Consider the following 24,542-nt stretch of genomic DNA (forward strand, 5'->3'; position numbering starts at 1 on the left):
ACGGCGTACGTTCCCCGGTGCCTGGTGCCGGGTGGCGTTGGGCGTAAAGCGGTTGGCTCGACGTGTTTTACGCTTAATGGTGCCAAGGAATGACGCGCCCATGCTCGATTCGGTCGACAAATTTTTGCCCCGTGCGATTCCCGGAACGCTTGGAGGAGCGCTGTAGCATCTTCTGCCGGTTGAATTCTCCGGGCCATTAAGGGTGTGCAAAATCTCTGTTTCCCTTATCTTAAGCTTGGAAAATGTTTCGGGAGCAGCAAAGAAGGCGCCTGGAAGCGGAAGACGAGAGTGCCGCTTACCCTTCTTTCGGGGTTTAGCCTTTTTCACTTTGTTCCAGATCGATGCAGAGCGATTTTCTTACCGGCGGTCAAAGTGCCTCAGTCGGATCAAATGGTTGTGGTTTGGAGATTGGGATGCTTTAGACGATCCACCACCAGCTCTTTCTCAATTTTTTTATTCATCCATTTCTACGTCCAGCTGAAGAGAAGCCAAGAAGTACTTCGGGAGAAAGAAATATTGCCTGTTGAAAGAAAGATGTTCTTATCCACCCAGAGTTCCGCTAGCACGAGGTGGCCTGTTTGTTTCTTTTTTTTCTTTTCCCCTCTCTATTCTGCTTCACGTTGAGTAATGGCTAAAGCAGAAAAACGCAACAAACCCAAACAAAAATACTAAAACATACCCCAATACCCGAGGCGCAATACGCCAAGTAGCTAGGAAATAAAGTGTATTGAAGGGAAAGCCAAACTGCTCTCCCAGTGTGTGTGTGTGTGTGTGTCAGCGTGCGAGTTCGAGTCCGGAGGGAAAGATCCCAAAGTTCACGGCAAGCGAAAATGAGACTGTTGCGTTTTCCAGTCGGCCATTTCTTAGCCAACTTCCTTAGCTCAATGCTCATTCCGCCATAAAATCGCCTTTTACCTCCGGTTTCCGGCAATAAATATAAAAAAGCGGGAGAAAGTGGACCAAACTGTGCATAAAATATGAAACACCCTGCTGCAGGAGCATATCGCAGACCCCGATTGGCATGGGGATGGCCCGGAAATGGATGGATTTCGTAAAAGCCGATGAAAGGCAGCACAAGATGCGGGTTCACGTATTCCCTCTTGTTGCCCCATTAAATGGATACCCGTTCTTGGCTGGATTTTGTCCCCTTTCGGAAGGAAAGGAATTAGCCGTTCCAGGATTCTTATCATTTCTTGGCCATTTTCGACCACGCGCGACAATGACCGATGGTGTGTTTGTGTGGGAGAGCTGATGAGTTCTTGTGCGGATGGAATTTATTTTGCTCCCAGTTGCTCACCAAAATCTAGAGGAAACCGCTGCTATAGTATAAAACAAGCATAGAACTGTGCCACTGATTGGGTAAAGACATCTGTTGCAACCACTCACTCTGGAGGAACTCAAGAAGAAGGTCCTGACTTTGATCTACTGTTTGCTAAGATTCAGCTGGACGAAGTAAACGACCGTGAAATTCTTATCTGCTGAACAAATGAACTAAATACGCTGCGAGATGTTCACCAAGGATTACCACACTCATCCACGACAATGTTTCTTTGTATAATACATTCCCACAGCACCAACGATGGACTCCATACCCAGAGACTATTCTCTAACCATGCACAGACACTGGGAGACGCTCACAGAATAGAAAACTTGCTACTGCTGCTACTGCTGCTACTGCTGCGTTTGCAATGCCTGTCACGTACACAAAGGCCAAACGCTGTGAGAGCAGTGCCTTGCATAAATGGCACGGAAGAAGCGCGTACGCTGGACAAAAAAGGCCACCAACGCGGTTACAGTTGAATCTGTCGCTGATTTTTGGCGGCGAATCGGTGTGAAGTGTTTTGTGTCTTTTGGCAGCGAAATGGTGGCTGTTTAATGTGTCTGCGGAGGTTCGCTCAAGAGCCAACGGTGGCAGATTCTTATATTTGATTAACTTTATGTACTAATAATAATGCGATCATAGGACTATCCGTCGTGCGCTGTGCTGCATGCTTGATGCGGACAAACTGTTGCTTGTCAAATTGTCAGCAGACGACGTCAAAATCCCCAGACTAGGTAGGGGATTGATAGCTATCGTATCGAAAACTTAACCGTTATAAGAATGACGGGGAAATATATTTGAAGTATTCGCTCGAACTGGATGTATGAGATCTGTTTAAGGGATGCTGAATAATCTAGCGTTATTTTTCACAATCAAGTTCATAGTTATCACTGAGATACAAAGATGATTCCGGAACTAAACATCAGTTTCTGGATAGATGTTTACATTGCGTAAAATCTTAAAAAAAGTGATAGAGCTACAGATCAGCACTGTGAACAACTTGTCCCGAGACCTGACCTAACCTAAGCCTCGGATTTGAAATCTTTGGGACCTTATTCTGTATTTCAATCTATATCCTGGCATGTACTAGTGATATAGACATCGTTGGTTTAAGGCGATACTCAAGGCTAGCAGTAACTTATCAAAGGATAGTACACGCGGTATAAAGCCTCAGGGTGGATATTGAACAGGTGAAAACATAAATGACAGTGCAATACAATATTTAGCAAGATAATCGCGATTCCCCGATCCTAAGCTAGTTACTAACACACCACCTGTGACTTCATGACTAACAGTGAGCTAGGCAGTCAATGGCTGAATGATTAAAAGTGAGCAGAGTCAGCGGAATATTCGATCACATGTTGTCAGGTCACCAAACCTCATCTCATCTCAAACACGTCCTCGACTCGATCGCTTCTTCCCATCTCATAATGAGCAATTAAAGGGATTTGTAGGAGATTGCACAGAGCTCGGGTAACACTTTTCAATCCATTGCTGGATTTGAACAATGTTTTTCTAGTCAAGAGAAGCGCAATAATAGAAGATGTTCAACTCAAAACCCTATAAGTCATCATCTTTTTAACTAATAGCTGTCAAATTTAAGAATGTACTACATATGTTATCAAGACTGGACAAAAGTTGAAAAGAATGTTGAAAACCTTTTTTTTGAATTACAGGACTGCAACTTTCCCACTCACCTGTTACTACAGACTCAGACTGAGACATCTTCTCCACACTAAATATCGATCGGAACGGAGGTGTTGAGAGTCGTTGCGTTCAATATGGTGGTTCACACAAAACTTACTTTATTAACTAGATACTAATGTACAATCGTTACTTAGATGGTATTTGTACCATCGTGGATAACTATGTTTACAACAGAAGCACAGCCTGTGAAGACAGTTTACAGCTTCAGAATACCTTTAAGATTCTAATATACAGACACTGTTTCAAGCTGATTAAAAGTGTTATACAGTGCAGGACCGTCATACAGAACATTCAGGCCAAGACCACGAAACGGTTGTACTGCCTGATAAGTAAGTAAGTAATTTTAGTTTATGCTGCCATAACCGAAAAAACAAATAGAAGATACCGTTGGCACAGCTAGACTATAAGAAAATTCTTTATTTAAAATCTACAGCATATTTTTTATTTGTAAAGCAAGACACCAGCAGCTCAACATCATACGCTTGGATTTCAATTAAAAATGCTCAACATCACGTTCCCAATCAGCGGCGTGGATGGAAAATTTGCTGAAGCTAGCTTATCTTGGCCGGGAATCGGACCAAAAATAATATCCGCATTACAACGAGCCACTGGCACTGGGTAGTGATTAAGCGACACCATTTGTTCTCGGAGCTACCGAGCTTTACGAAGTGCTTTGCAAAACTCGCTTCCGGGTGGATATCCTTTTTCCAGCGTACTTTGTCACCGTGCATTGGACCCGTTCGGTAGCTCGATTCGCTGCATGGTCGCTCACCAGAAGAATCTACCGCCTTGCTCACTAATCTGGACACACGCAAAAAACTGTGCACTTTCTGCTCTGCCAGCATGCAGCTGCACTAGCGAATTCACTTCCGCATTGCTTTACCCGGGCTGCGTGATCTGAAATTTCAGCTTGCTAGATTGTGATAAAGTGATGCGGTCTAGGGGGAAACCCCAACCATTCGATGGGAAACCGGAGGAGCGTCTAGCATCAACCGGAATGAGACAAAACCGGTCGGTTACGGCGTTCTCCTTCCACGTCCGGCGATGGTACGGTATGCAACAAGTAACATCTTTCGGGGTTTGCTCTCCAACCCGAGTTCCGGAACTGCTGCTTCCGCAGAGACGAGTCGAAGAAGTTTTATCTCGGTGACTTTATTAGGTACGTGCGCGTCTCCTCGCTGCCACGATACGGTGCGCTCAGGTCAGAAACTAAAAGTCGTTTCTCGGATCAGGAAACTCGACGACCAGATCTTAAAGAAATGTGCATGTGCTAGGCGGTCTTTGTGCAGTTCGGGGTACAGCAAAAAAAAAAAACTCCCCGATGACACTTCCCATGCCCGTGCGAATCGGGTGGTGAGACTTTTGGCAAGAAGTGCATCTGTTGCGAATCGTAGCCGTCGAATCATCCATTGCCCCTTCGGTGGCATGTTTTTTTCCTTTTGCCTGGTTCGGTCTTTTCTCCCATGGTAAGATTACGGCGACGACGAAAGCGATTCCCATCCGAATCGTGCTAGGAATTTCCAAGTGACAAAAAGAAATTGAACAGAAGCTCGCAACGCTGGGATGGTGAGCGGTATGCTGTGGGAAGCGGATATAACGCTAATTTGTTGATTGAGTGGGTGTTGAGTCGCAAAATGTGAAAACTATGACTTCAGTAGTTTCACACCATGACCGACAAGGGAACGTTGTTTTTTTTTTCAATAATGTTCCATGACAAAATGAAGCGTTTTGTTCCATTTAGTTAAATAAATATGAGAAAAAATGCAGCTATAAATCAGTAATTGATTACATTTTTATAAAATATTGATTGACCATTTCCGTTTGCTATCATTTCGAGCCTCTGCTCTAGTCTAAGTTGACATCCAGTTCTTCTCCTTCATCATGGCCCAAAGATCTGTAAAGCCAGCAATGATTTACTAGAGTTACTAAAACCCCGGAGTCCGAATGAGATTTGAATTCCGGTCCTGCCGTGTGAAGACCCGCGCCGTTAATGCCTGTACTTCCGCCCCATTGTCTGTTCTCCATTATATCATGTTAAGAGACAAGTGGTTATAAGTTGTAATAAGATCTCCTATGGAATTGGACACTAAACTGCATGATTTCTGGGCTCCAGTTAAAATGTAGTTTGGGTCTTAAGCGTCGTTTCAGCTATCCTAGACCTACAGACCACAATGAACTGATTATCTCAAAACCATTTCGTACGTTAGGTATAACGTCTTTAAGACGTCTAATGATGTGATAAAAATTGTACAACCAACTTTAGAATTTCCGTTCTTCTTGTGGACTCTATATCACAGCTATGTATCTCTTCTTCTTTTCTTCTGTGGCACTACAACCTCGAGAGGTCTCGGCCTGCCATTTCTGGCTTTCTGTGACTTAATTTTACCCGTAGAAAAGTAGTCAGCCTTTCGTACGGGGAGGCGGTCTGGATGGGATTTGAACCCCGGCCCTGCCGTGTGAAGACCGGGGCCGCTGTCGCCTCGGCCACCGGACCGCCCCTATGACAGCTATGTATATAATTAATAAAATAGAATCAATTCAACGTAAGGTTACGCGTGTCTTATTCTATCTTCTTCCATGGTCTCTTGTCTCCAGTCGCGGAACCACACCTTGGAGGCTTTATCGAGGAATGGAAGTATGCGCCCCTATCAGCTGGAGATATACAGATCACGGAGAGGAGTTGACTTGGGAGTTTGATTCTAGTCCGACCAGTCCCTGGGGGTGTTATCGCACAGGTCATACCCATCAAGGCCATACATTCGGGCCCTGTGCACGTGAGCGGCCCGGTGGTAGAGGCAACAACGGTGCCGGTCTTCATACAGCAGAGCCGGATTCGGCGATCCTCTTAGTCAAGCGGCCTTGTTGGGACGTATAGGTTGAGCCCAGAGAGTAGTGTTGCGGAGTCGATCCGGTAGTCCAAAAGTCCCGCAACAAATAGTCTCTGGGTGTTACAGTTACGCTGGTTCAGCGGCTCGATACCCAAAAACGCACAGAGAGCGTCGTAGTCCACTTGAACCTTCCAGAAGCGCAAAGCGAACCGGGTGATTCTCTGTCCAACGGGGCCTCCATAACCCATGAACATAGAAGAAGTATGATAAAGTCCATATTCTTAAGAAATCTCGATCCAAATCTGTTGATTCTGGAAAATATTAACATTCAGGATACTAGTAGGATATTAAGACCAAGGGCATTTAAGTTCAGGCTTACCAACCACTTATTTTGGCTAAAATGAACCGTCGTTTTGTAAGCAGGACGACTGGATGATAATAAATGTGAATACAATTCAGTCTCGAAATCCCTGTCCCTCCTGAACCTTAACCTGAGCCTGAGGCTCCTAAACAAATAATTTTTATTTGATTCTCCTTTAGAAGAACTCAACGCAACTTACTTAGAGATAGAATGATTTCAACCAGCTCTCCACTAAAAATAGGTTTGTCCTGTTCATGCCAAAGCACCAATATTTTGAAATGACTGTGGAAGCACATTTCAGTCCTTTCCGAAACTATTTCACTTCATGAGAAATGGTTTGAACATAGCAGTCCTAATTACTTTCTAACGATAAGTGTTCTTGAAGTACTAGCTTCAACTGGACATTCACTTATCTTGGTGAACTATATCGTGGTAACAAACCAGACCTGCTCATATGTTTTGATGCTTTTTCCGAATGATATATTATACTAGCAACTTATTTAAGAAACGGTCCAACAAAAGTCCCTTTCCTTGACCATCTGCTGATTTCAAAAGTACTTCTTCTCGCAACAAAGAATGAGTAGTCAGCATAGAAAATTTGGATGGTTTTTGAAGGAAAACGCGCATACGCATACAAAAATACATGTACTGAAGAGCTGGTTTACCATCTTTGCAGCGTAGTTTGATTGAAAATGGTCGTCAAGTGTTGCTTTCAGTGTCACTATGATGGTCACAAACATGAAGAAGCCATACAGAACGCAAAATCCTTCGGTTCATTTCCGTCCGTGAGCGTTGCCTTACGCTGCGGTTCGTCACGAAACCGAAACCGAACGACGTCGACGTCGTATTTGGTCGGTGTATCGCAAGATTGATCAGCTAGCCACAAAACGCTGAAAGGATCGAAAAATAAAATTGGACAAAAGTGTGTTGGACAGAAAGAAATCTAGCACACCAGGCTGAAACCACTTGAGAGGGCTGGCGCTGGCTTCTTCCCATGACGCTACTGCTTATGCATGCACAGACGTGGAGACGTAGTGTTCGGGAAGGGCAAACAAAAAAAAACTCCCAACCCAACTTGAGATTTTCAATCGGAAAATATTCACACTCCAACCCGTAGGGTGTTTCGAAAGCATCGTATCGCTATTGTGTTGCACTCGAGAAGCACTTCTTCTGTTCGGTGGTTCGATCGGAAGTACTTGGAGAGTGTTCTGTTCGTGCCAGCTACTACGAAGGAATTGATTCCAGTGCCCAAACCGTTGGTGGAACGGCTTGAGCAAACGGCTTCACCGTCACTTACATTGACACGTTTGTTGTTAGCTATCGCGTACAGCAGCCCCAATCGTAGGCATCCTTTTGTTGGTTTCGTCCAACAGCATGTAGGAAGTTCCACGTGGCACCGCCATTTGCTTTCCATGTACGGCGCGAACAGCTATCGGACCAATTGAATTTATTGTTCAACTTTCTAGTGCATCTAGATTGTCGTTTATTCGATAGAAAAATATGATCTTGGTTGTTTTAATCAAACAACAAATTTTATTTTTATCCAACAAGGCCCAACACAATTTGAAACCTTTGTTACCAGTATGATGTACAGCTGCCATAAATTGCATTATAGACGCACAGTGATGTGATTTATTGTATTTAGGCAACTAAACATTTTCTCTGCTTAAACTAACATCATAAGCAAACATGATGGTCATAATATTGTATTTTCTCAAGATAAGCGATAAGTCCGATTGAATCGTGCCGTTGCCCGATATGCAATAACAAACGGCACACAGCTCACAGCGCACGTTAACAAGGATGTTGCGTGGGAAAAAGCTTTTCCATAACAAAGATTATCACACTATCACGCTTATCCCGGGTCTTTTTCTTCCGGCCCACAGCCGTATTTATGCAAACTGCAAGTTCCAACCAGGAGCATGGATTGCGTGAGGGCAAGTATTTACTTTTGCCATTACGGTGCCGTACCGTATCAACAACGACAACAGCGTCGCAGCGGTGACCATACTTCAAGCCTCCGTGGGGTTGAAATTGAATTTCGTAAATCTTTTCCCCGTGATGGGAAAATGGGAGTACTTGTTACCATTTATTTTATCTCTTCTATCCACTGTCGGAGTAGCTCGGATCACTGGGCTCGTTACTCGACTCGGCGGTAAGGTTGTGTTTGGGTCTTTCCCGGCGAGACATCGCCCGATGCCAGTCGCATGGAAAGCGATCGCTTGTTGGCGGAATTGTTCCTCATCATAAAAATCGCATTATCCTTAATAATGTGTTTGTTCGCTTTCACTTTCTCGGCCTGTTCTCGGCTTTGTACTCGTACGCATCGAAAAAAGGTGTACCACTGCCAAGGCGTAGGTTTTTGATTGAGCTCTTAAAGCTTTGGCTAGAGCAGCGATGTTCACGGTTGAACGGTGACATTGCTTAAAAACTTTGTTTAACTTGTCTGTATCTGCATTCTTTTAGATAATTTTCGGTTGTTTAGAGCATTCGTTGCTTATTTAGATCACTTACAGTCATCCATCGTTTAAGGTAAGATATTCGTCCGTTCTCCAAATCTAATCCTTCATTTGCATCTCCCTTTTCATGGCCAACCTCAGAACTGCAAGCATTTTCAGACCATCCAAACGATAAGCCAGGCGACGGCAAGGGGTTCCGTTGCATTAGCATCCTTCGTTTACAATAATTGGGGACGCCCGACTGTGCTCTTATCCGTCCATTACGCAAACCACCACCCCCGATATGCTTCACCGCCGATTTCGGATCAAATACCACAGGTCAAAGCACCTTGCCGCCAACTCACTCGGCACATGTGATATGTGTCAACTTTGAATGACAGCCATTAGTCTAGCAGGCGAAATGTTGCACGCTGCCGCACGGGAAAAATCGTGGAAGCTGTTCCGGAACCACTGCCTAGAAACAAATCGCTCAACCTTTGGGGGGTTTTGGGGCGTGATTGATGAACGTCGGGTCCGAGCTGAAGGCGCTGGAAGTCGACGGCTGGCAGTCGGCAGGCACCAAATTGTCGGCTCATCGTCGGAAACTCTTTCTTCGGCACGGCTTTCGCCCCGGGATTGAAGTTGGGACAACTTTGCTTAAGATGTTTTTCGGGGCCAACACAGTCCGGCGTTTGCGAGGTCTGTTAAGATGATTGATTGATGTGGTGCCTTTCTGCTTTTGCAGGTCGTTAGCATTCGTCGTCGGCAAGATTGCCTGCCGGCGGTACCATTTTCTTGCTCGGTAGAAGAAAAGCTGTCTGCCGTGGGGAGGGATATGCTCGGTTAAGAAAGGGATTCGTCGAAACAAGTGGCGTTTGTTTTGTGTTGCTTGCAAATTGTACGTATGTGGTTTCGCTTCGATAATGGGAAACAAATGTTAAAGTATTGGGAAACGAGCTTTAGCTCTTGGGACACTTGGGTAGAAGAGCATTTATTTTTAACCAAATTTTGTTCAACCAAGTTATCATTACTCGGTCGCAAGCGACTAGTCGCATAGAATTTGTATGGGATTTGACAGATAAGGTTGCGTGCGACCAACCCTCTTCTGTCAAATCGTTGTCGAGACAAATGCTAAGTTTAATGGTAAATGCAATTCATAGGATTGAACGGCAGTGCCGGTGTTCAAATCCCAACCGGATCGTTCCCCCGTAGTGAGGACCGACTATCCAACTACGTGATATCATTATGTCTAGGAAGTTAGAAATGGCAGACATGACCTAAGCGGTCGATAGGCCAACGAAGTAGAAGAATCCACAGGATCTTAATCTTTCTTCTGATTACGATGTGGATGATGACGATGATGATAAAGATAGTAAAGCTTACACTTTACAACCAAAAAAAAGCTCCTAGGCCCATGAAGTTGTTTGTGTTACTCGCAGAACTGACTATCGTAAAACTGGCGTGTCAGGGCTGTGGAAAGTAAACTACTCAAATAAACTAGCGTCGGCAATGGTTTGTTGGTGTGAAGAGAAAATACTACTTATTCTATAAATGCTACTCATAATATAAATTACTGAATAATAATGTTCATGAGGGAGTAATAATAATTGTCAAGGGTGCTGGCTGCCAACCGGTCATACTACAGCCTGAGGAAACTTCTCTACTCTAAATACCTGTCGCGACGGACGAAGCTTGGACTGTACAGAACATTTATAGTCCCAGTACTCACATACGCCTCTCAGAAGCGTTCGAGAGGAAGATGCTCGGAAGGATTTTTGGCCCCGTATGTGTGGAAGGACAATGCTGGAAGCCGCTGCAATGACGAGCTCTACGAGCTGTACGATGATCTCACCATCGTGCAGCGCATTAGACTCGCCAGGCTCCGGTGGGCTGGTCACGTCATGAGATTGACACCGGACGACCCAGCCTGTAAAGTCCTTTTAGGCCATCCACACGGACAGAGGAGGCGTGGTAGGCTCAAATTGAGATGGAGTGATGGCGTTGATGCGTTTGCCAGAAAGGCCGGGATAACGGATTGGCAGCCGACGGCGCTAAACCGTGAGCGGTATCGAGGATTGTTGCAGCAGGCCAAGACCGCAAAGCGGTTGTAGCGCCTGATAACAACAACAACAATGTTCATGAGCTTCAAATTTACTCTAAAGTAAGCAAAAATAAACTACAAAACGTCTTTCCGAATTGAACGTACAATTCAAAATCGTCGATATCGAGATTCCGTTTGGCATCTGTAATGCGAGCGTTAGAGTAAAAGCATTCGTCAAGATTCAAGCTCTGTAAGCTATCGATTCCTTGACATTACGATATTTTCCATAGATAATAATGCGTAAAACACTTAAAGCATTTAACAAGCTACCAATGCCCTTTCTACCTTACATCTTATTACGTTTGGTCACAAACAATAATCGTGCCATAAGAAATGTTGTTCGAACTCCACCTCACACGTATTCCATTCGGAAGGTTTGTCAGGGCCTGCTGACCCACACACGGTAGCATACCTTGTGCAAAATGATTATATACGACATTCGAGGTCCTACTAGCTTTCCCAGCACACAATAAAAATCCACTGAAATCATCAAAGTAAACACAAGAATGAAGAAAAAACAAGCCAACAGGAGCAGGACATCCCGTCGTTGTGCGATCGGATGGACAGTTGTGCAGCAAAGAAATAAAGAACGATTTTTCTTTGTTCGTTCGTGTCTCCTTTGGGGCACGGTACCGGTGTCGTGTATTAGCTTAATAGACCGTCACAGGATGGTAAATCACATTGTACACAAACACACACACACACACACCTATCATCCCACCGTCTCGCAAGCATGATTTCCCTCGGTACTGCTCCGGGAAAATAAGTACTTCTGCTCCCTGGTCCCCGGTTCGGAAAACACGGTCGTGGTCGGCTTTTGTTTGGCGAAGAAAATCGCTCACCGACGATGTTTGAGGAAAAGCCATTGTTTGTTTCGCAGCGCCCAACCACCTGTCGGAGGGTCGGTAAGGTCGGGGCAAACGGTACGCAGCGGGCGGAGCCTCTTTTGTTGCGCACGTGGTATTCATTTTAACGCGCAATTAGGCAGATGAAAATTAAACGACCGGGACAAAGTTGTACGCAGCCCGGTTGTCGGTTGTTGTCTGCGCTGATCATAATCGAAAGAAAAGTTTTCCAATCCAAATACACACAAGACACAAAGGTGCAGGATGAAAGGAATCCATTTTGGTGGACTTTTCGGGCGCAAAACAAGTATTGCGACAAGCGTTTAGCATGAATAGATGAATAATGTATCGGGGCGCACATTCCTCTAGATGGAACTTTGTAGTCCTGTTCACCATCTCCGGATGCCGACCAATCCCTTAAAAGCAATCAACATTTACCTGTGAAGCACATCTTACCCGTGAGATTTGCTTCGTTTATTGCCCAATGTGCAACGTTATTGCAATCATCACCTGAACACATGGGGACGGTACGCCAGGGCCCAATATCCGAGGGCAAACGTCCGTTCGGTGCTGTGGGACACCAGAATCCTTCCCGACCTTCACCAAAAAAATACAGGGTAGCCCTCGGGACGGACAAACTAACACGAAACAGTAAACAGCATAAAGAAGAAAAAAGCAAGCTAGAAGCCACCTAATTGATTGCTCCTTGGAGGCACATATTCGGGCAGCAACGATGGGAAAACGGTGCAAACAAAAATAAACACCACGTTCGCTAGCCCCCGGGTACACGCTAAACCTCGGCCTGATGCTAGTCGCAACAAGAAAACAAACTTAATTTCTGTCGTGATTCTGCCGTCCTGCCGCTTCCCGCTCCTACGCTCGTCTAGGGCTTTATTGCTTTCGTTTTATTGTTTCTTGTCGAAGGCTGTGTGTCACTTGGTTGATCTTATTTGTACCGTCCCAGATCGGCGACAAGGTAAGGATGGTAGGGAAAAGCACAAAACCATGACAAAACACAGCAGATCCATAGATTGGTGTGGGTCCTCATTCCACTGAGCAGAAGCGCAACAACACGGTACGTACGAAAATTTGGGTAGGACTTTCGGTCCTGAGACTGTGAGGATCACGGGAGCCATCCGAAGGGATGAAAGTAATAAGAAAGAACCAACAGCAAAACATGAAACAAAAAAAACGCAACGTACAACAAGCCAAAATGAACAAACGCGAATTGTTGGCCGCGGCGAGGTCGGTGCTGTGGGAATAATAAATGTCCAAAAATCAAACAACTTTGACAAAGAACATGGCACAAACAACCGCGAGGCTGCACGGTGGTAGTGCTGGGGTTTAACCGCTAGGTGTCGCACGGCGGCGGGATTAGTGGGCCCGAGCTGGGAAGCATGGTAAACAGTACAGTGATGAACTTCCAGACAACACAAGACACAGTGAAGCATCAGCGTCTTTACTTGGGTAGTAGGATGTAAAATATTGTACAAAGGCTTGTAATTTCTGGGACTTTTGATGCAAAATTAAATCAGATGCAGATAAAATAACGCTGGAAGAGGAATCTTAGGACGTAAGTTAACTTGTAGAAACTTTACAATTTACAGGCAATAAAAATTTGGGTATTTCATGTATCATGAGTCTTTAATTTCTAAGGACTTTTATAATTTCTAAGTTTTTTATATAAGTCTTTCTATAGTCTTGTTGTCTATAAATATATTCATTCTAGACAACAGTTTTGTCCGAAACGTTCAGTGAATTTCGTTCCGATGTGCACACTTCGCTAGGAGCTTTCCGTTTCCAGCCACCACCAGCACCATCAGCAGCAGTAGGGCGAACTTTCACCGGAGCGTGTAAGACAGCGAGCGCGATTCCAGATTACGATAAGACGAATGATAAAGAAGCCCCAGGCGACACCCGTGCAACACGGCCACCAGAACCGGCGCGTCGCGCGGGAAAAGTTAGGCAAAAGTCTCGCGGTTTGGCTGCCACCGTCAGTCGCGGGGGGGGGGGCTGGGGGAGCGAGGACATGGTCGTGTTGCTGCTCGTTTGACAGTTCCGTGCCATTGAGCGTAACCTTTCCGCTGTGAGCGGTATTCGCTGTTCATAAATTTTCATTGCCCATGTGTAACATGAAGTAAGTTTTGAGGACTTTCCCCCCTCCTGAGTCTTTCCGCCTGCACGACACGTTTCGTTTGGTGCGAGAGTAATCCGGAAAACCATGTGTTCCAGCGGAAACGTGGAACAGATTCGTGGCGAACATTGTTTTCTTTGCCAACGGTGGGACGCGAGCGATTCGATTGGTGGTAAATCAGCTCCTACCAACTGTCTACTGTGAGCGATTATCACCAACAGACATTGATTGAGTTGATCGATTGACGCGGTGCTATCATTAAGAAAACGGACCGAAAGAAGGAAAAGCAACAAAAAAAAAACCCAGAGGATTTTGTTGGTGGTGACAAAATTCGGTAATGGAATTAGGTACAAAACGCGCCGCACGTACACGGCAAATACCATTCGGCCACAAAAACCAAGATCCAGAAAGTAAGAATCACGCTTAAAGTGGAAAACAATCATACACTCTGGAGAGGGCCCTCTTCGGCACGAGAAGATACCACCACACGAAGGGACGGTGAAGAATAAACAAAGCATTTCTCCACAATCCAATCACCCGTTAAGCAACATCATTTCGTTTACGTGATGTCATTCCGGTCCCGGAGCAGGAAGCGCACACGATGGCATCCGATCCGGCACGCCGGTTCGAAAGGACTTTCGTTTTCTTTCTCCATTTCACGATTGTGATTGGCTAACTCGTGTTGCCCGTGGGAGGACGTGGCGGATGTGGCGGATGTGGCGGACGTTGCTGCCAAGACGCTGCTTAGTATTTATCCTTCCTTGAAGATGGTACCGAGAAAATCTCGGTAAAAATCACGAGCCATTCCAAGCGTTCGACACGAGCAGCAGCAGCAGCAGCGCCACTTCAGAGTGGCATATGACGGTGGTATTTGTGTGTCTGTGCAATAGCACACGTCCTTCGGATGGGCAGCTAAGGATGATGTCCGGAGGATATATTGGAGAGTGGAAATAGAAAAGCAAAATGGTAGCAAACACCTACAGAGAATTTTTCCCTTCGTACCCGATCCACGCTCCACTGCTCTGCATTTCAATCCAGGTGAAGTGTGCCTGGTGGTGACAAAGTACAAAATTCACCCCGACCCTTGAAAGAAAACCGCCCGCGTCGTCTCTTGTGAGTGAAGAATCGGTCAAAAATGGTCAGATAGTAAGCTCGGTACCGGAAAATGGCGGCAAATAACGGAACATGGATAAATATTTGCTGAATAAAATATATCATTCATGCTGCACGTGACATCAAATGAATAAATTGCATTCCGCTTTCGGCCGTCGAAGGCTTCGGGATGCACCTGCAGTGGATGAATATTCAGTGCCCGTAACGCGTAAGGATCCACTCTGCTTTACCGGAAAAATGAAGCGAGTATTGTAAAGGTATATTGAACTGTTGGTTAGAAAGGTAGCCTTAGTACTTTACAAACTACTCATACTGTTGTACATATTGTAATATCTCGCATACAGTTCCCTACTCCGACGCTAAAAGGGTTGGTTGTATTAGCCCAGTAATCCTATTGGTGAATAAAATCGTTTCTGCCCATTTCGTATTGTATTACCTAGAAACGCTTTCCTCTGACTGGTTGGTTCCTACATTTCTACGAAGGTGTTAGTCCGGAATACGCTATTCACCAAGAATTGCCCTATTTGCCAGTGAATGAGATGGAAGAATGGAGCTTGTAAGCAAGAAGAAAGAAAAAAAAACATCACAATCCGGGGAGAAAAACATCTCATCTTTTGCTTTCGATAATTGGATCCGTTTCCCTATTCGTCGATGAAGGGCCAGCAGCTTGAAGCGTTTCAATGGTTTTGTTGTACGACGCTTCTGAAAGTAGCCATGATCTGTGTGCCTTTGTAGAGGAGTTAGACATGCTTTACAATTATAATCTTAAAATGTTACTCTGTTGAATGAAAATTAAACAAATTTCCTTAAATAGTTTAGAAGCGTTTGCTTATTTATTTGCTCACTTAATTACTTATCTCGGTCTTGTCATGCCGTAGAAGTCCTCGATACCGTTCACAGTCTAGCGCCCTCATCTGCAATATACTAGGACTCCTGGTGGACGCTTCTAAAAGACTTCACGGGTTGTCCAGTTTTATTCTCATGACATGTCCTGCCCACCATAGCCAGGCGAGTCCAATTTACTGTACGATGGCGAGATGAACCTTCAAGTTTGGAGATCGTCATAGCAGCCTCTCTATTGTACTTCAAAAGTCCTACAGATCATCTTCCTCTCGATCGAGGCTAGGAAGGTTTCGTCAGGTTTGGATAGAGTCCAAGACTCAGATCCGTATGTGAGTACTGTTAAAAATGCTCTATCCAATCCCAGCTTCATTAGTAGTAACGGGTAAGCTTGATTCTTGATCATTTAGTAAGCTTCTGCTTCATAAGAGAGCCTCCAACCAATGATATCTATGTCACCAGCGTATGCTACGATCTGGAATGACTTATATAAAAAAGCCCGCAAAGTTTCCAACTACAGGATTTGGATGGATCTCTCTTGCGCCAGAGAAGGCAGGCAAGCCCAAGCAAGCCGTGTAGCTGCTTCTTGATGATAGATGGTAGGGTCCTGAGTGTTTTACCTTCACATGACTTGCGATGTTGATCATTACAAGCCTGATGAGCCTTGACAAGATTCCACAAGAGCTCATTGCTTCGTTTACTCTAGCTTTGCTGTCATACGGAACTTTAAAATCAATGATGGTAGAAACGAAGCGGCTACCATGCAATCTTCTCCAAGGTTTACCATGGCATGATGAAGATCCGGGCATTGGTTGATTTTTTGATTGGACGTGTCCGACTATCTCTTCGATGGATGGTTGACCTCCCAATTCGATCTTGCAGTATCAGGGAGAAAATCTTATACACGATATTCAACACCGTAATATCTCTGTAGAGACTGCACTTATGCAGTTTATCAGATAAGGGAAAATTTTAAGAACCCTGACCTATGAGATAATGTGCCAACAGATGGGAAATGGGTCATTTTCTGTAAGGAGTTTTCCTGGTGGCTTATCCAATTGATGTCCTTGAGTTTGCTATAGACATTCAAGTCATCGTGCATAATGTCAGAGAGAATCGAATTAAACAACTTGAGCCTAATATGTGTTCCACAATTAATTCCATACAATCTTCCGATTTTTAACCTGGGTACTTCACATCATAACACGATTAAACTTCGAATCAATTCACCTCGCCAATTCAAATATCGAGTCATGTGATACGATGGCTCAATTCAATTCAATCAATAGGAAATCGTAAAACACTTTAAACGATACGTCTCCGAAGGCCCCAACCGCACACCGACACCGACTGTGTCTGTTTAATTTCTTTTCACTTGTTTGCCTCATTTACTTCAACCGTGGTGGCCGTGCCTCCCAGCAACCGTTTGGTGTTTAATATACATAAATTTCTCTGACAATCTCTTGCTGGAATCGCTTAATTTAAAAAGTTTCTCCCCACGTTCGGCCTCCCAATGGCGTGGCCCATGGGTTTGATTTCGATGGGTTTCCTGTGAGTGTTGGACCAAAGGCAACGCGAATAAAAAAAAACCTCAAGGCGTTATCAGAAAAGGAAGAAAAATAACTCAAAAAAATGCGAAAAATGCTTAACAACACGAAAAGTAAGCAAACTCTCGCCAACACAATGAAGCGCTGGGGCATCCGTTTGGAGCCGAGCCGATGCCGAACAAAGCGCCGGCGAGAGCATCGGGAGCTCGATGGTTGGTCCGATGGGAAATTTACTTGCACCAAACCATCACACAATGAATGCTGCCGGGTTGTGCCGTGCGAGAGCTTGGATAAGAAAATTGTTTTCCTTTTTTTTGCTCCACTGTCTTTCCTTGACAACGCGGCTACACACAGATAAGTCCCCGAGCACTTTGTTTCGACGACGCCAGCCTTTACGTCTTGGCGCGCTGTACCGGCCTACGCCGTGCCGGTTGCGGTCGGTTGTTGACGGTTTTATGAGCTTTTCCCCCGTACCGGTGAAGCCGGGAGGATGCGGATGGACGCGTTGAAGCGCAGTGCAAATCATAAATAAAATTGCCATCTCTCTCTCGAACAACATCAAACCCTTTTTCTTTGCTGGTGAGGGTCGTCGCTATGGAATTGAATCGTGGCCGTGTGCATGTTTTTTTAAGTTTATTTCGATTTTAAGCGACAAGATGGATGCGATGAAGGCTTGTACCGAATGCGGGACGAGTTTTGACTGCACAGTCAAAATTTTACGATTTGCCTGGTTTTGTGACATGATATGCGAAAATTGGCAAAATCGGGTTGATGGTGCTGTGCCAGCAGATAGCTGGCCGTGTTTTTGTGGGCTAACGTTTTAAATTTCGTAAATAAAATTTAAACCTTGCTTTTTATCATTTTTTTTTATCTTGCTTTATCAAATCGAAGTTTTATCATGTTTGCGGAATGTTTACTGCAGTACAATAGAACCCCTCAGGAAGTCTTGACATATCGCTATTTACAGCTTCTGTGAAGTGGCGGCCCGGCGACAGCAACGCCAGTCGGTAAGACCGGGGTTCAAATCCTATCTGGACCGTTCCCCCGTAGTTGGGACTGGCTATTCAACTAAGTGGTACGAAAAAGTCTAGTACGCCAGCATATGGCAGGCATGACTTAGGTAGGAGGTCGGTAGGCTAAGAAGAAAATTTTTAAAGAAAAATTGAGAACTGAATTCAAATAAAACTCTTGTAAGCTTTTCTAAAGATAACAATAAAAAGTGAGCAATTCCAATCCATATCTAAACATCCTAATCCATCATCACCCACACTGTGCATAATGTTTTAGTCAGAAAATTAGATTTAAAATCGCAAAGATTTTCCAAACACCCTATCCAACAAAAAAAAACGGAACGTAATAAAGAATTAATTCCCAGAAAAATGGTTACATCCTTCCAGCGCTTCGTGTGAGTGCGAAAGACTTGCGAAAGACGTTTGTTGTTTCAACAAATATTTATCTTGGCACGCTTAACAATTCACGCTAGCGTCGCCAGAACGCTGGCACGAAGGCGAGAGTTACACATTCAACTTCGAACTCTAAATCTAACTCTCGTTCATCCTTCTGTAGGAAGCAAGCGACAATATGCGGTTACAAGACGGGTTTGCAATCCGATAGCAAGCAAACCTGGGGATTCTTCAAGCTAAGGCTCCGATTTTTTAATGTTTTGTTTTTGTCGACTGCACCGGGGCAAACAAAGAAGGGCTCGGATTGTGCTCGCTCGCTCGCAAGAGGTTTTCCATTATTTGAAGCAATACTTCCGATGCCAAAACGATCTGCCAAACCGTCTCGAGTGGGCGGCTTACGTAGCGCTTACTCCCAGCAGACCGCACTCGTCCGCAGGCGTATAAACATATTAGCCAGTCAGTTTGAACGGAAGGCAGATTTGGGCAGGCCGAAGACGGTGGAATCAAATATCAGCCAATTGTTGGAAGGCACTTGTAGGAAGGGAAGGAATCTTCTGGGGACGTTGCATTCGACCTTACGGCACTCCCGAAATCTTTTGTAACCGGTACAACATTTTCTTCGAGTGTTTGTACAACTGCTCCCGAGTGCTGAGTAGTTTCCTCAACGTTTAGAGGAACAAATTTTTAGATACATCAGTATTTCGATAGAAAGTTTCCTTATGGATGTAAATAATGGGAAGTTAATAGGAAGCGCATAATATCAGAACGGAAGATTATTTAGCGTCTAATGAATGATTGCCAATTGAATTAATGTACCTTAAATAGACGATAAACACTCATTTAACCGTAAAACCGTAATAAATAAATAATAATGAACGAGCTAACCATAGGCTATGATGTATATAAACTTCTTAAGAAATTATTCAATCGTAGCATAATATTTAATGTTTCTGTCTTACAATGAAGCTCCTAACAATTATTAGACTTGCCTAGAATAAAATTAGCTAATAAAATTTTTAAAAATCCGTATGACACCCACAAATTTACCTAAACATTTAGAACCTAACGTTAGAACAACAATAAAAATTTATTTATTAGCACCTAATCTTAAGTATGAATATAAAGGTTTAAATAGCAAATTAACTGGAATAATTTTTGCTAGGAACGAGAAACAAGTCTTCTTCCGAGTGCCGTCCATACAAACTAAATCAACTATACCCAAGACCTCTTGAGGCTGCCATAAAATGAGAAGAAACTTTCATTAAAAGATTTATTTGTCTTACTTTTGTAAAAATTAGTGGCAGCTGTTGATCACCTAGACCATGAGCCCTGGAACTTAACTAGTGATTTAATAGAATTGTGCTATACCAACCGACATAGCGCGGGTCTTAACACCGCAGGACCGGGGTTCAAATCCCACCCAGACTTCCTCCCCGTACGCAGGGCTAACTATCTTGCTATGGGTAAAATCAAGCCACAGAAAGTCAGAAATGACAGGCCGAGACCTTTCGAGGTTGCAATGCCCCAAGGAAGGATTTTAATCAAACATTTAGTTTCATAGGACCATAGCTTCAGCATCATTGTGTTATGCGTAAAGTTACTGGTATGGTATAGCAATAGCATTTTAGGTTAGTACTTGCATTGATCCTCTGCAAGAAGGAAAAACCTTCCAAAAATCTTATTTTTTGCATAGTCAGTCCATACCTTGGGGGGAACTGTACGCGCGGAAATAAAACATTTAAATTGAATCATCTCATCATATTATGAGATTGCTCATGATAACCCATAATCATGAAAGATCCTAGCTTTTATGATGATTTGGAAGCATGACAAATCAATCGCCAATTTTTGCGAACCCAATCGAATTTCAATACGATCGTTAATTTATTGCGGACCTACTATAATGAAAGAGGATGTTAACAAGCAAAAGTAGAACAAATTGGGCGAGTTGGGGTAATTCTCTGCAGAATTTAAGCACTTTCTTTCTCAGAAAGGATGCTAAACAAATAATAAAAATTAAATCGAATTCAGAACGATTCATTGATCATCTATCCGATACATCAGAATATTTATGTCTTTAATAAGATGCAACATTTAATTAGGATTTTTGATGTTAAAAAAACTAAATGATTATTATAGGGTTGGCTTGGTGGTAGATACAATAGCGGCGACGGCTTTCACACACTAGAACCGGCATTCAAGTCTCATCTAGATTTTTCCCACATTGTTCCATAAAAGTCCACAAACTATCCTCACAACTCTAAGCTGAAGGCATATTTAAGGAAAATTTTGTGCACGTTCACTGTAATTGATTGTGCCAAAAATCGCCATTTTACGAACTATTTCACATCATTTTCACAAACAATAGCCAAACATGGCGCAGACACTTGCTGCCCCCCATGGAGGGAATATGATTTATCAACAAATCACAGAAATGATATCAAACAGCGGGAAGCACTGCTGCGTGCGTATTACGCAATACGGTGCAGGGTTCCGGGTCGCACCCTGTCGTGGGGCTATTGAACAATGACAGAGCAAGAGCCGTATTCCTGCACGAGCCTCGCTTAAACTCTCCACCACCCGGAACTGCCTGCCGCATGTTCCCGGGAAAGTACAAGCAGCGAATGTTCAGCACGCGGTACAAGTCTTGCGGTACCAATCTGGCCAATAAATGTCTTCCGACCCATACGTAGCCGGTGCGCCGCAGGATACGGGATGCTCGTATTTGCGTTTCGTCTTGCGACTTCTGGCGACCGACGGCAGTGCAGTGTTTCACATGCACAAGAAGCTACCCGAAAGTTGTCACGCCAGACCCCGGGCTTTGATTTCTTCCCCACCGGAAAGAATCCAATAACCGGCACCAGGACCGATTTCATCATTTTTGTGCTGACTGTAGTAGCTACCAAACGCGGCGAGAGTGTGTTTGTGGGCTTTTTTATGCTCTTTGCAATAGTTTCGATAGCCATCGGAAACAGTAGAGTTCCAGAAGGTTCCATTTTGTTGGTTTGTTTTGCAGTGATTGAATAATTCAGCTATGAAACGTTTGTCGTTTCGGCGTTTGCGTTTCGATTTTCAATACAAAAGTTGCGCTGGGCCGAATGAGAATGAGTGTTTTTGTTTTCGGGCTTTCGCTTTATCTTCCACCAACCGGATTAAGACTATTTTTAGTTTTACATTGTGGGTGGTTCTGGTAGGTTTTGCATTAATATTTCAGCCCACCAGAAGATGCGTACCGGTTATGCGAGCTGATTTTTTTTGTACCATTGCTTCCATAAGCTTGCTTTCGTATGTTACGTAAAGCATATTGGAGGATTGCTAATCAAAAGAATAATACTTCTGAGATTAATTCAAAGATTTAAAAATTCTCAAACTTGAATATTATTTTTCTTAATTCGATCTTTTGCAGTTTTTACCTGATTTTTTTTTCTTTATTTTTACACGAAATTGTAATCGGAATCATTATATGTTTCACATGCAATTGTACGGTTGATTTCAATGGATGTTTTCAGCTGTAGAAATTTGTTTCAGAATTTAACAAAAAATTCTAAATTAAAAGTTTAATAAAAATATGTTTAACTTCACAAGACCCCAGTTCCAGATTCCTTAAAAAAATCATTGGCCAAATTTTAAGAGACACTAATGAATTCACCTGTCATGCGTAACATATTGAGAAAGATCACAGTTTAATACGATGAGCATCGGTGAAGAGAAAAAAAGATAATACCATATCGCGCTCACTTACCATATCTTATCCAGAAACACAGGAAACCCAACAAGAACGATATTCTGCTATTCCACATCCTTTTCGTGTGTGCCATGCTGTTAGTAATTTCCGTCACTTTGGCGTGTAAAGAGCACTGATCGGCTGCCTTGCCGATTTTCTCCACCCAATCTTTCTTCTACACTTTGCACCAATTATCACAATTCAATCGGAGCACGGTCGGTCGGTCGGTCGGTCGGTCGTACGTCATCAAAGGTTTTCACATTAACCGGCCACTTTCACCAACTGCACACATTCCAATCGTTTCGCTCTATTGGAAGAACCATTCGCACTGTGCAACATTGTGGGAGCATAGTTATTTACTGGCAAGCAGTATTCGACACAGGATGCACCACCGTTTTACACATATTCACTTGCACAATTTACATACACCAAGCCACACACACATACACACTAGCTGCACACGTACGATAGATGCTCCCACACACATGCACACCCACTGCTGCATCACTTCCGTATTTCATTGCACATTGTACGCTAGCTTCGTTGGGCAGATGACAGGCAGACCTGCTGTTGGTGTGCTGTTAGGGAAGGGTCCGTATCGACGAGGACGCTGCAAGAGAGTTGAAAACTAGCTGATGTCACTTTGCACACAGGGTTTAATAAAAATAATGATTGATGGGATGCGTCCTGCTAATGCATCGAGGATAAGGATTCACTGAGACTGGGACCGTGAAGGATCCGTATACTCTCTAAGCCACCGCATCACTGTGGGTATTCAAATTATTTCTGCAATCCTTTAAACAAATTTGAAGCATTAAACGAACTTTACAAACATCTGGACGTTAATCCAATCTAACCATCTTATATCTATGATTTTGTTGCTATGCACTATGATTTTTTTGTTGCTTCGTCTGTTTTCTCAGTAGCAGTACGAATTTTGCTTGCACAAACTACACGATTTTCTTGAAACGTTCCCGCCTAAACAACCTGAAAACATCTCCACTGCCCCTTCGGCAAAAACTCGGATATCCACTAGCATCAACTATCCATGCAGCATTGCCTGTACCTCAGGAATGCCAACGAGACTGCCTGACAGAGTGCTATGCCGGTGGAACGATTCGTAGCTATAAAACGAGCACCGACCACATGGTGTGTGTTTTTTGCTGCTGCATCTTATTCGTGCTCTTCACTTGTAAATCTCACAACTACAGCCTCACAACTCCGCTTTATGCTATACACTGACACAGGAAAAAAAAACACACAAAAACCGAACTAAAAAGCAACTAACGTTCAACTTATCCCACGGCCGAGGCGGGCTGTCCTGCTGAGAAACGGTCCCGTACGAACTTCCGGCGAGCGGTGTGCGGTGCTTCCCCGTTAAGTGGTCGACCTGCCCGCAATATATTTCCTGGGTTGCCGGGGGTTGTCTGCTTACCCTTCGCGATGCCACGAACCGCATTGCCGCGTGCGGTACGGCCACGAGCACCCTGTTAACCCGCGTTTCCCGCGTCCGTTGGCTTGGCAACTGGAACCACTCAAGCCGAGCGCATTTCTTTCCTTTCGACAGTCCGAACGACACAACGTTTGCTCCACGACTGAGAGGACCAGCGCGATTCGGGCAAGCTTTAGGTCTATGGTCCCCTGCACGCTACACGTCCCCGCCGGAAAGCGGTCACGCAGACACGCGCAAAAATTGGCACAATTCCTTTCGCCAACGTTCGGCGAGAGAGCGAACGGTTATGGCGAACGAAAGAGGGGACCGAACATAGGGCAGAAAGCGTTTTTCCGGCTTTCGAGAGGAATATGAGTGAGAGAGAGAAGGTGAGAGTGAGAAAAAAGTGCTCTCTTCTGGTTGGAGACAGCTTTTTCACTCTTTACAGCATCCCTAGAAAAGCTTTTGTATACTGTTTTTATAGCTGTTACGATGGTGTCAATGATAGGAGGATATAAGTTAAAAAATTAGTCAAAGGATCACTTAACGATGGATGAATTTCATTGGGTACAAACTCTACGTTAAACTATCTTTGAATTCTTGGATGTTTTTTCAAACATTTTAGCAATCTTATTTCACCAGCATTACGATTCCACTTCCCAGCAGCTTTAGTTTTCGGTCGGACGTGCTTCCGGCGGTTGGAAGCACCTGTCAGCTGTCAAATGCTGCTAAATTTGATAGGGGAAAT

The 24,542-nt window shown here is 44.1% G+C and overlaps 1 protein-coding gene across 4 annotated transcripts in view; it reads right to left on the reverse strand.

Annotated features, from left to right (window-relative positions):
* Positions 1–23,956, reverse strand: part of LOC118511903 (Down syndrome cell adhesion molecule-like protein Dscam2) — a 117,695-nt gene extending 93,739 nt beyond the window's left edge. For all 4 annotated transcript variants that reach the window (XM_036055537.1, XM_036055538.1, XM_036055536.1 and 1 more), the window contains exons 1-2: positions 23,798–23,956; positions 22,381–22,972 (exon numbers count right to left, since the gene is read on the reverse strand). In XM_036055537.1, coding sequence (XP_035911430.1) covers positions 22,381–22,456 — 76 coding nt within the window. In that variant the 5' untranslated portion in view covers positions 22,457–22,972; positions 23,798–23,956. The remainder of the gene's footprint in view (positions 1–22,380; positions 22,973–23,797) is intronic.
* Between the last annotated feature and the right edge of the window lie 586 nt (positions 23,957–24,542).

Source organism: Anopheles stephensi, chromosome 3, assembly GCF_013141755.1.
Source record: "Anopheles stephensi strain Indian chromosome 3, UCI_ANSTEP_V1.0, whole genome shotgun sequence".
Lineage (NCBI taxonomy): Eukaryota > Metazoa > Arthropoda > Insecta > Diptera > Culicidae > Anopheles > Anopheles stephensi.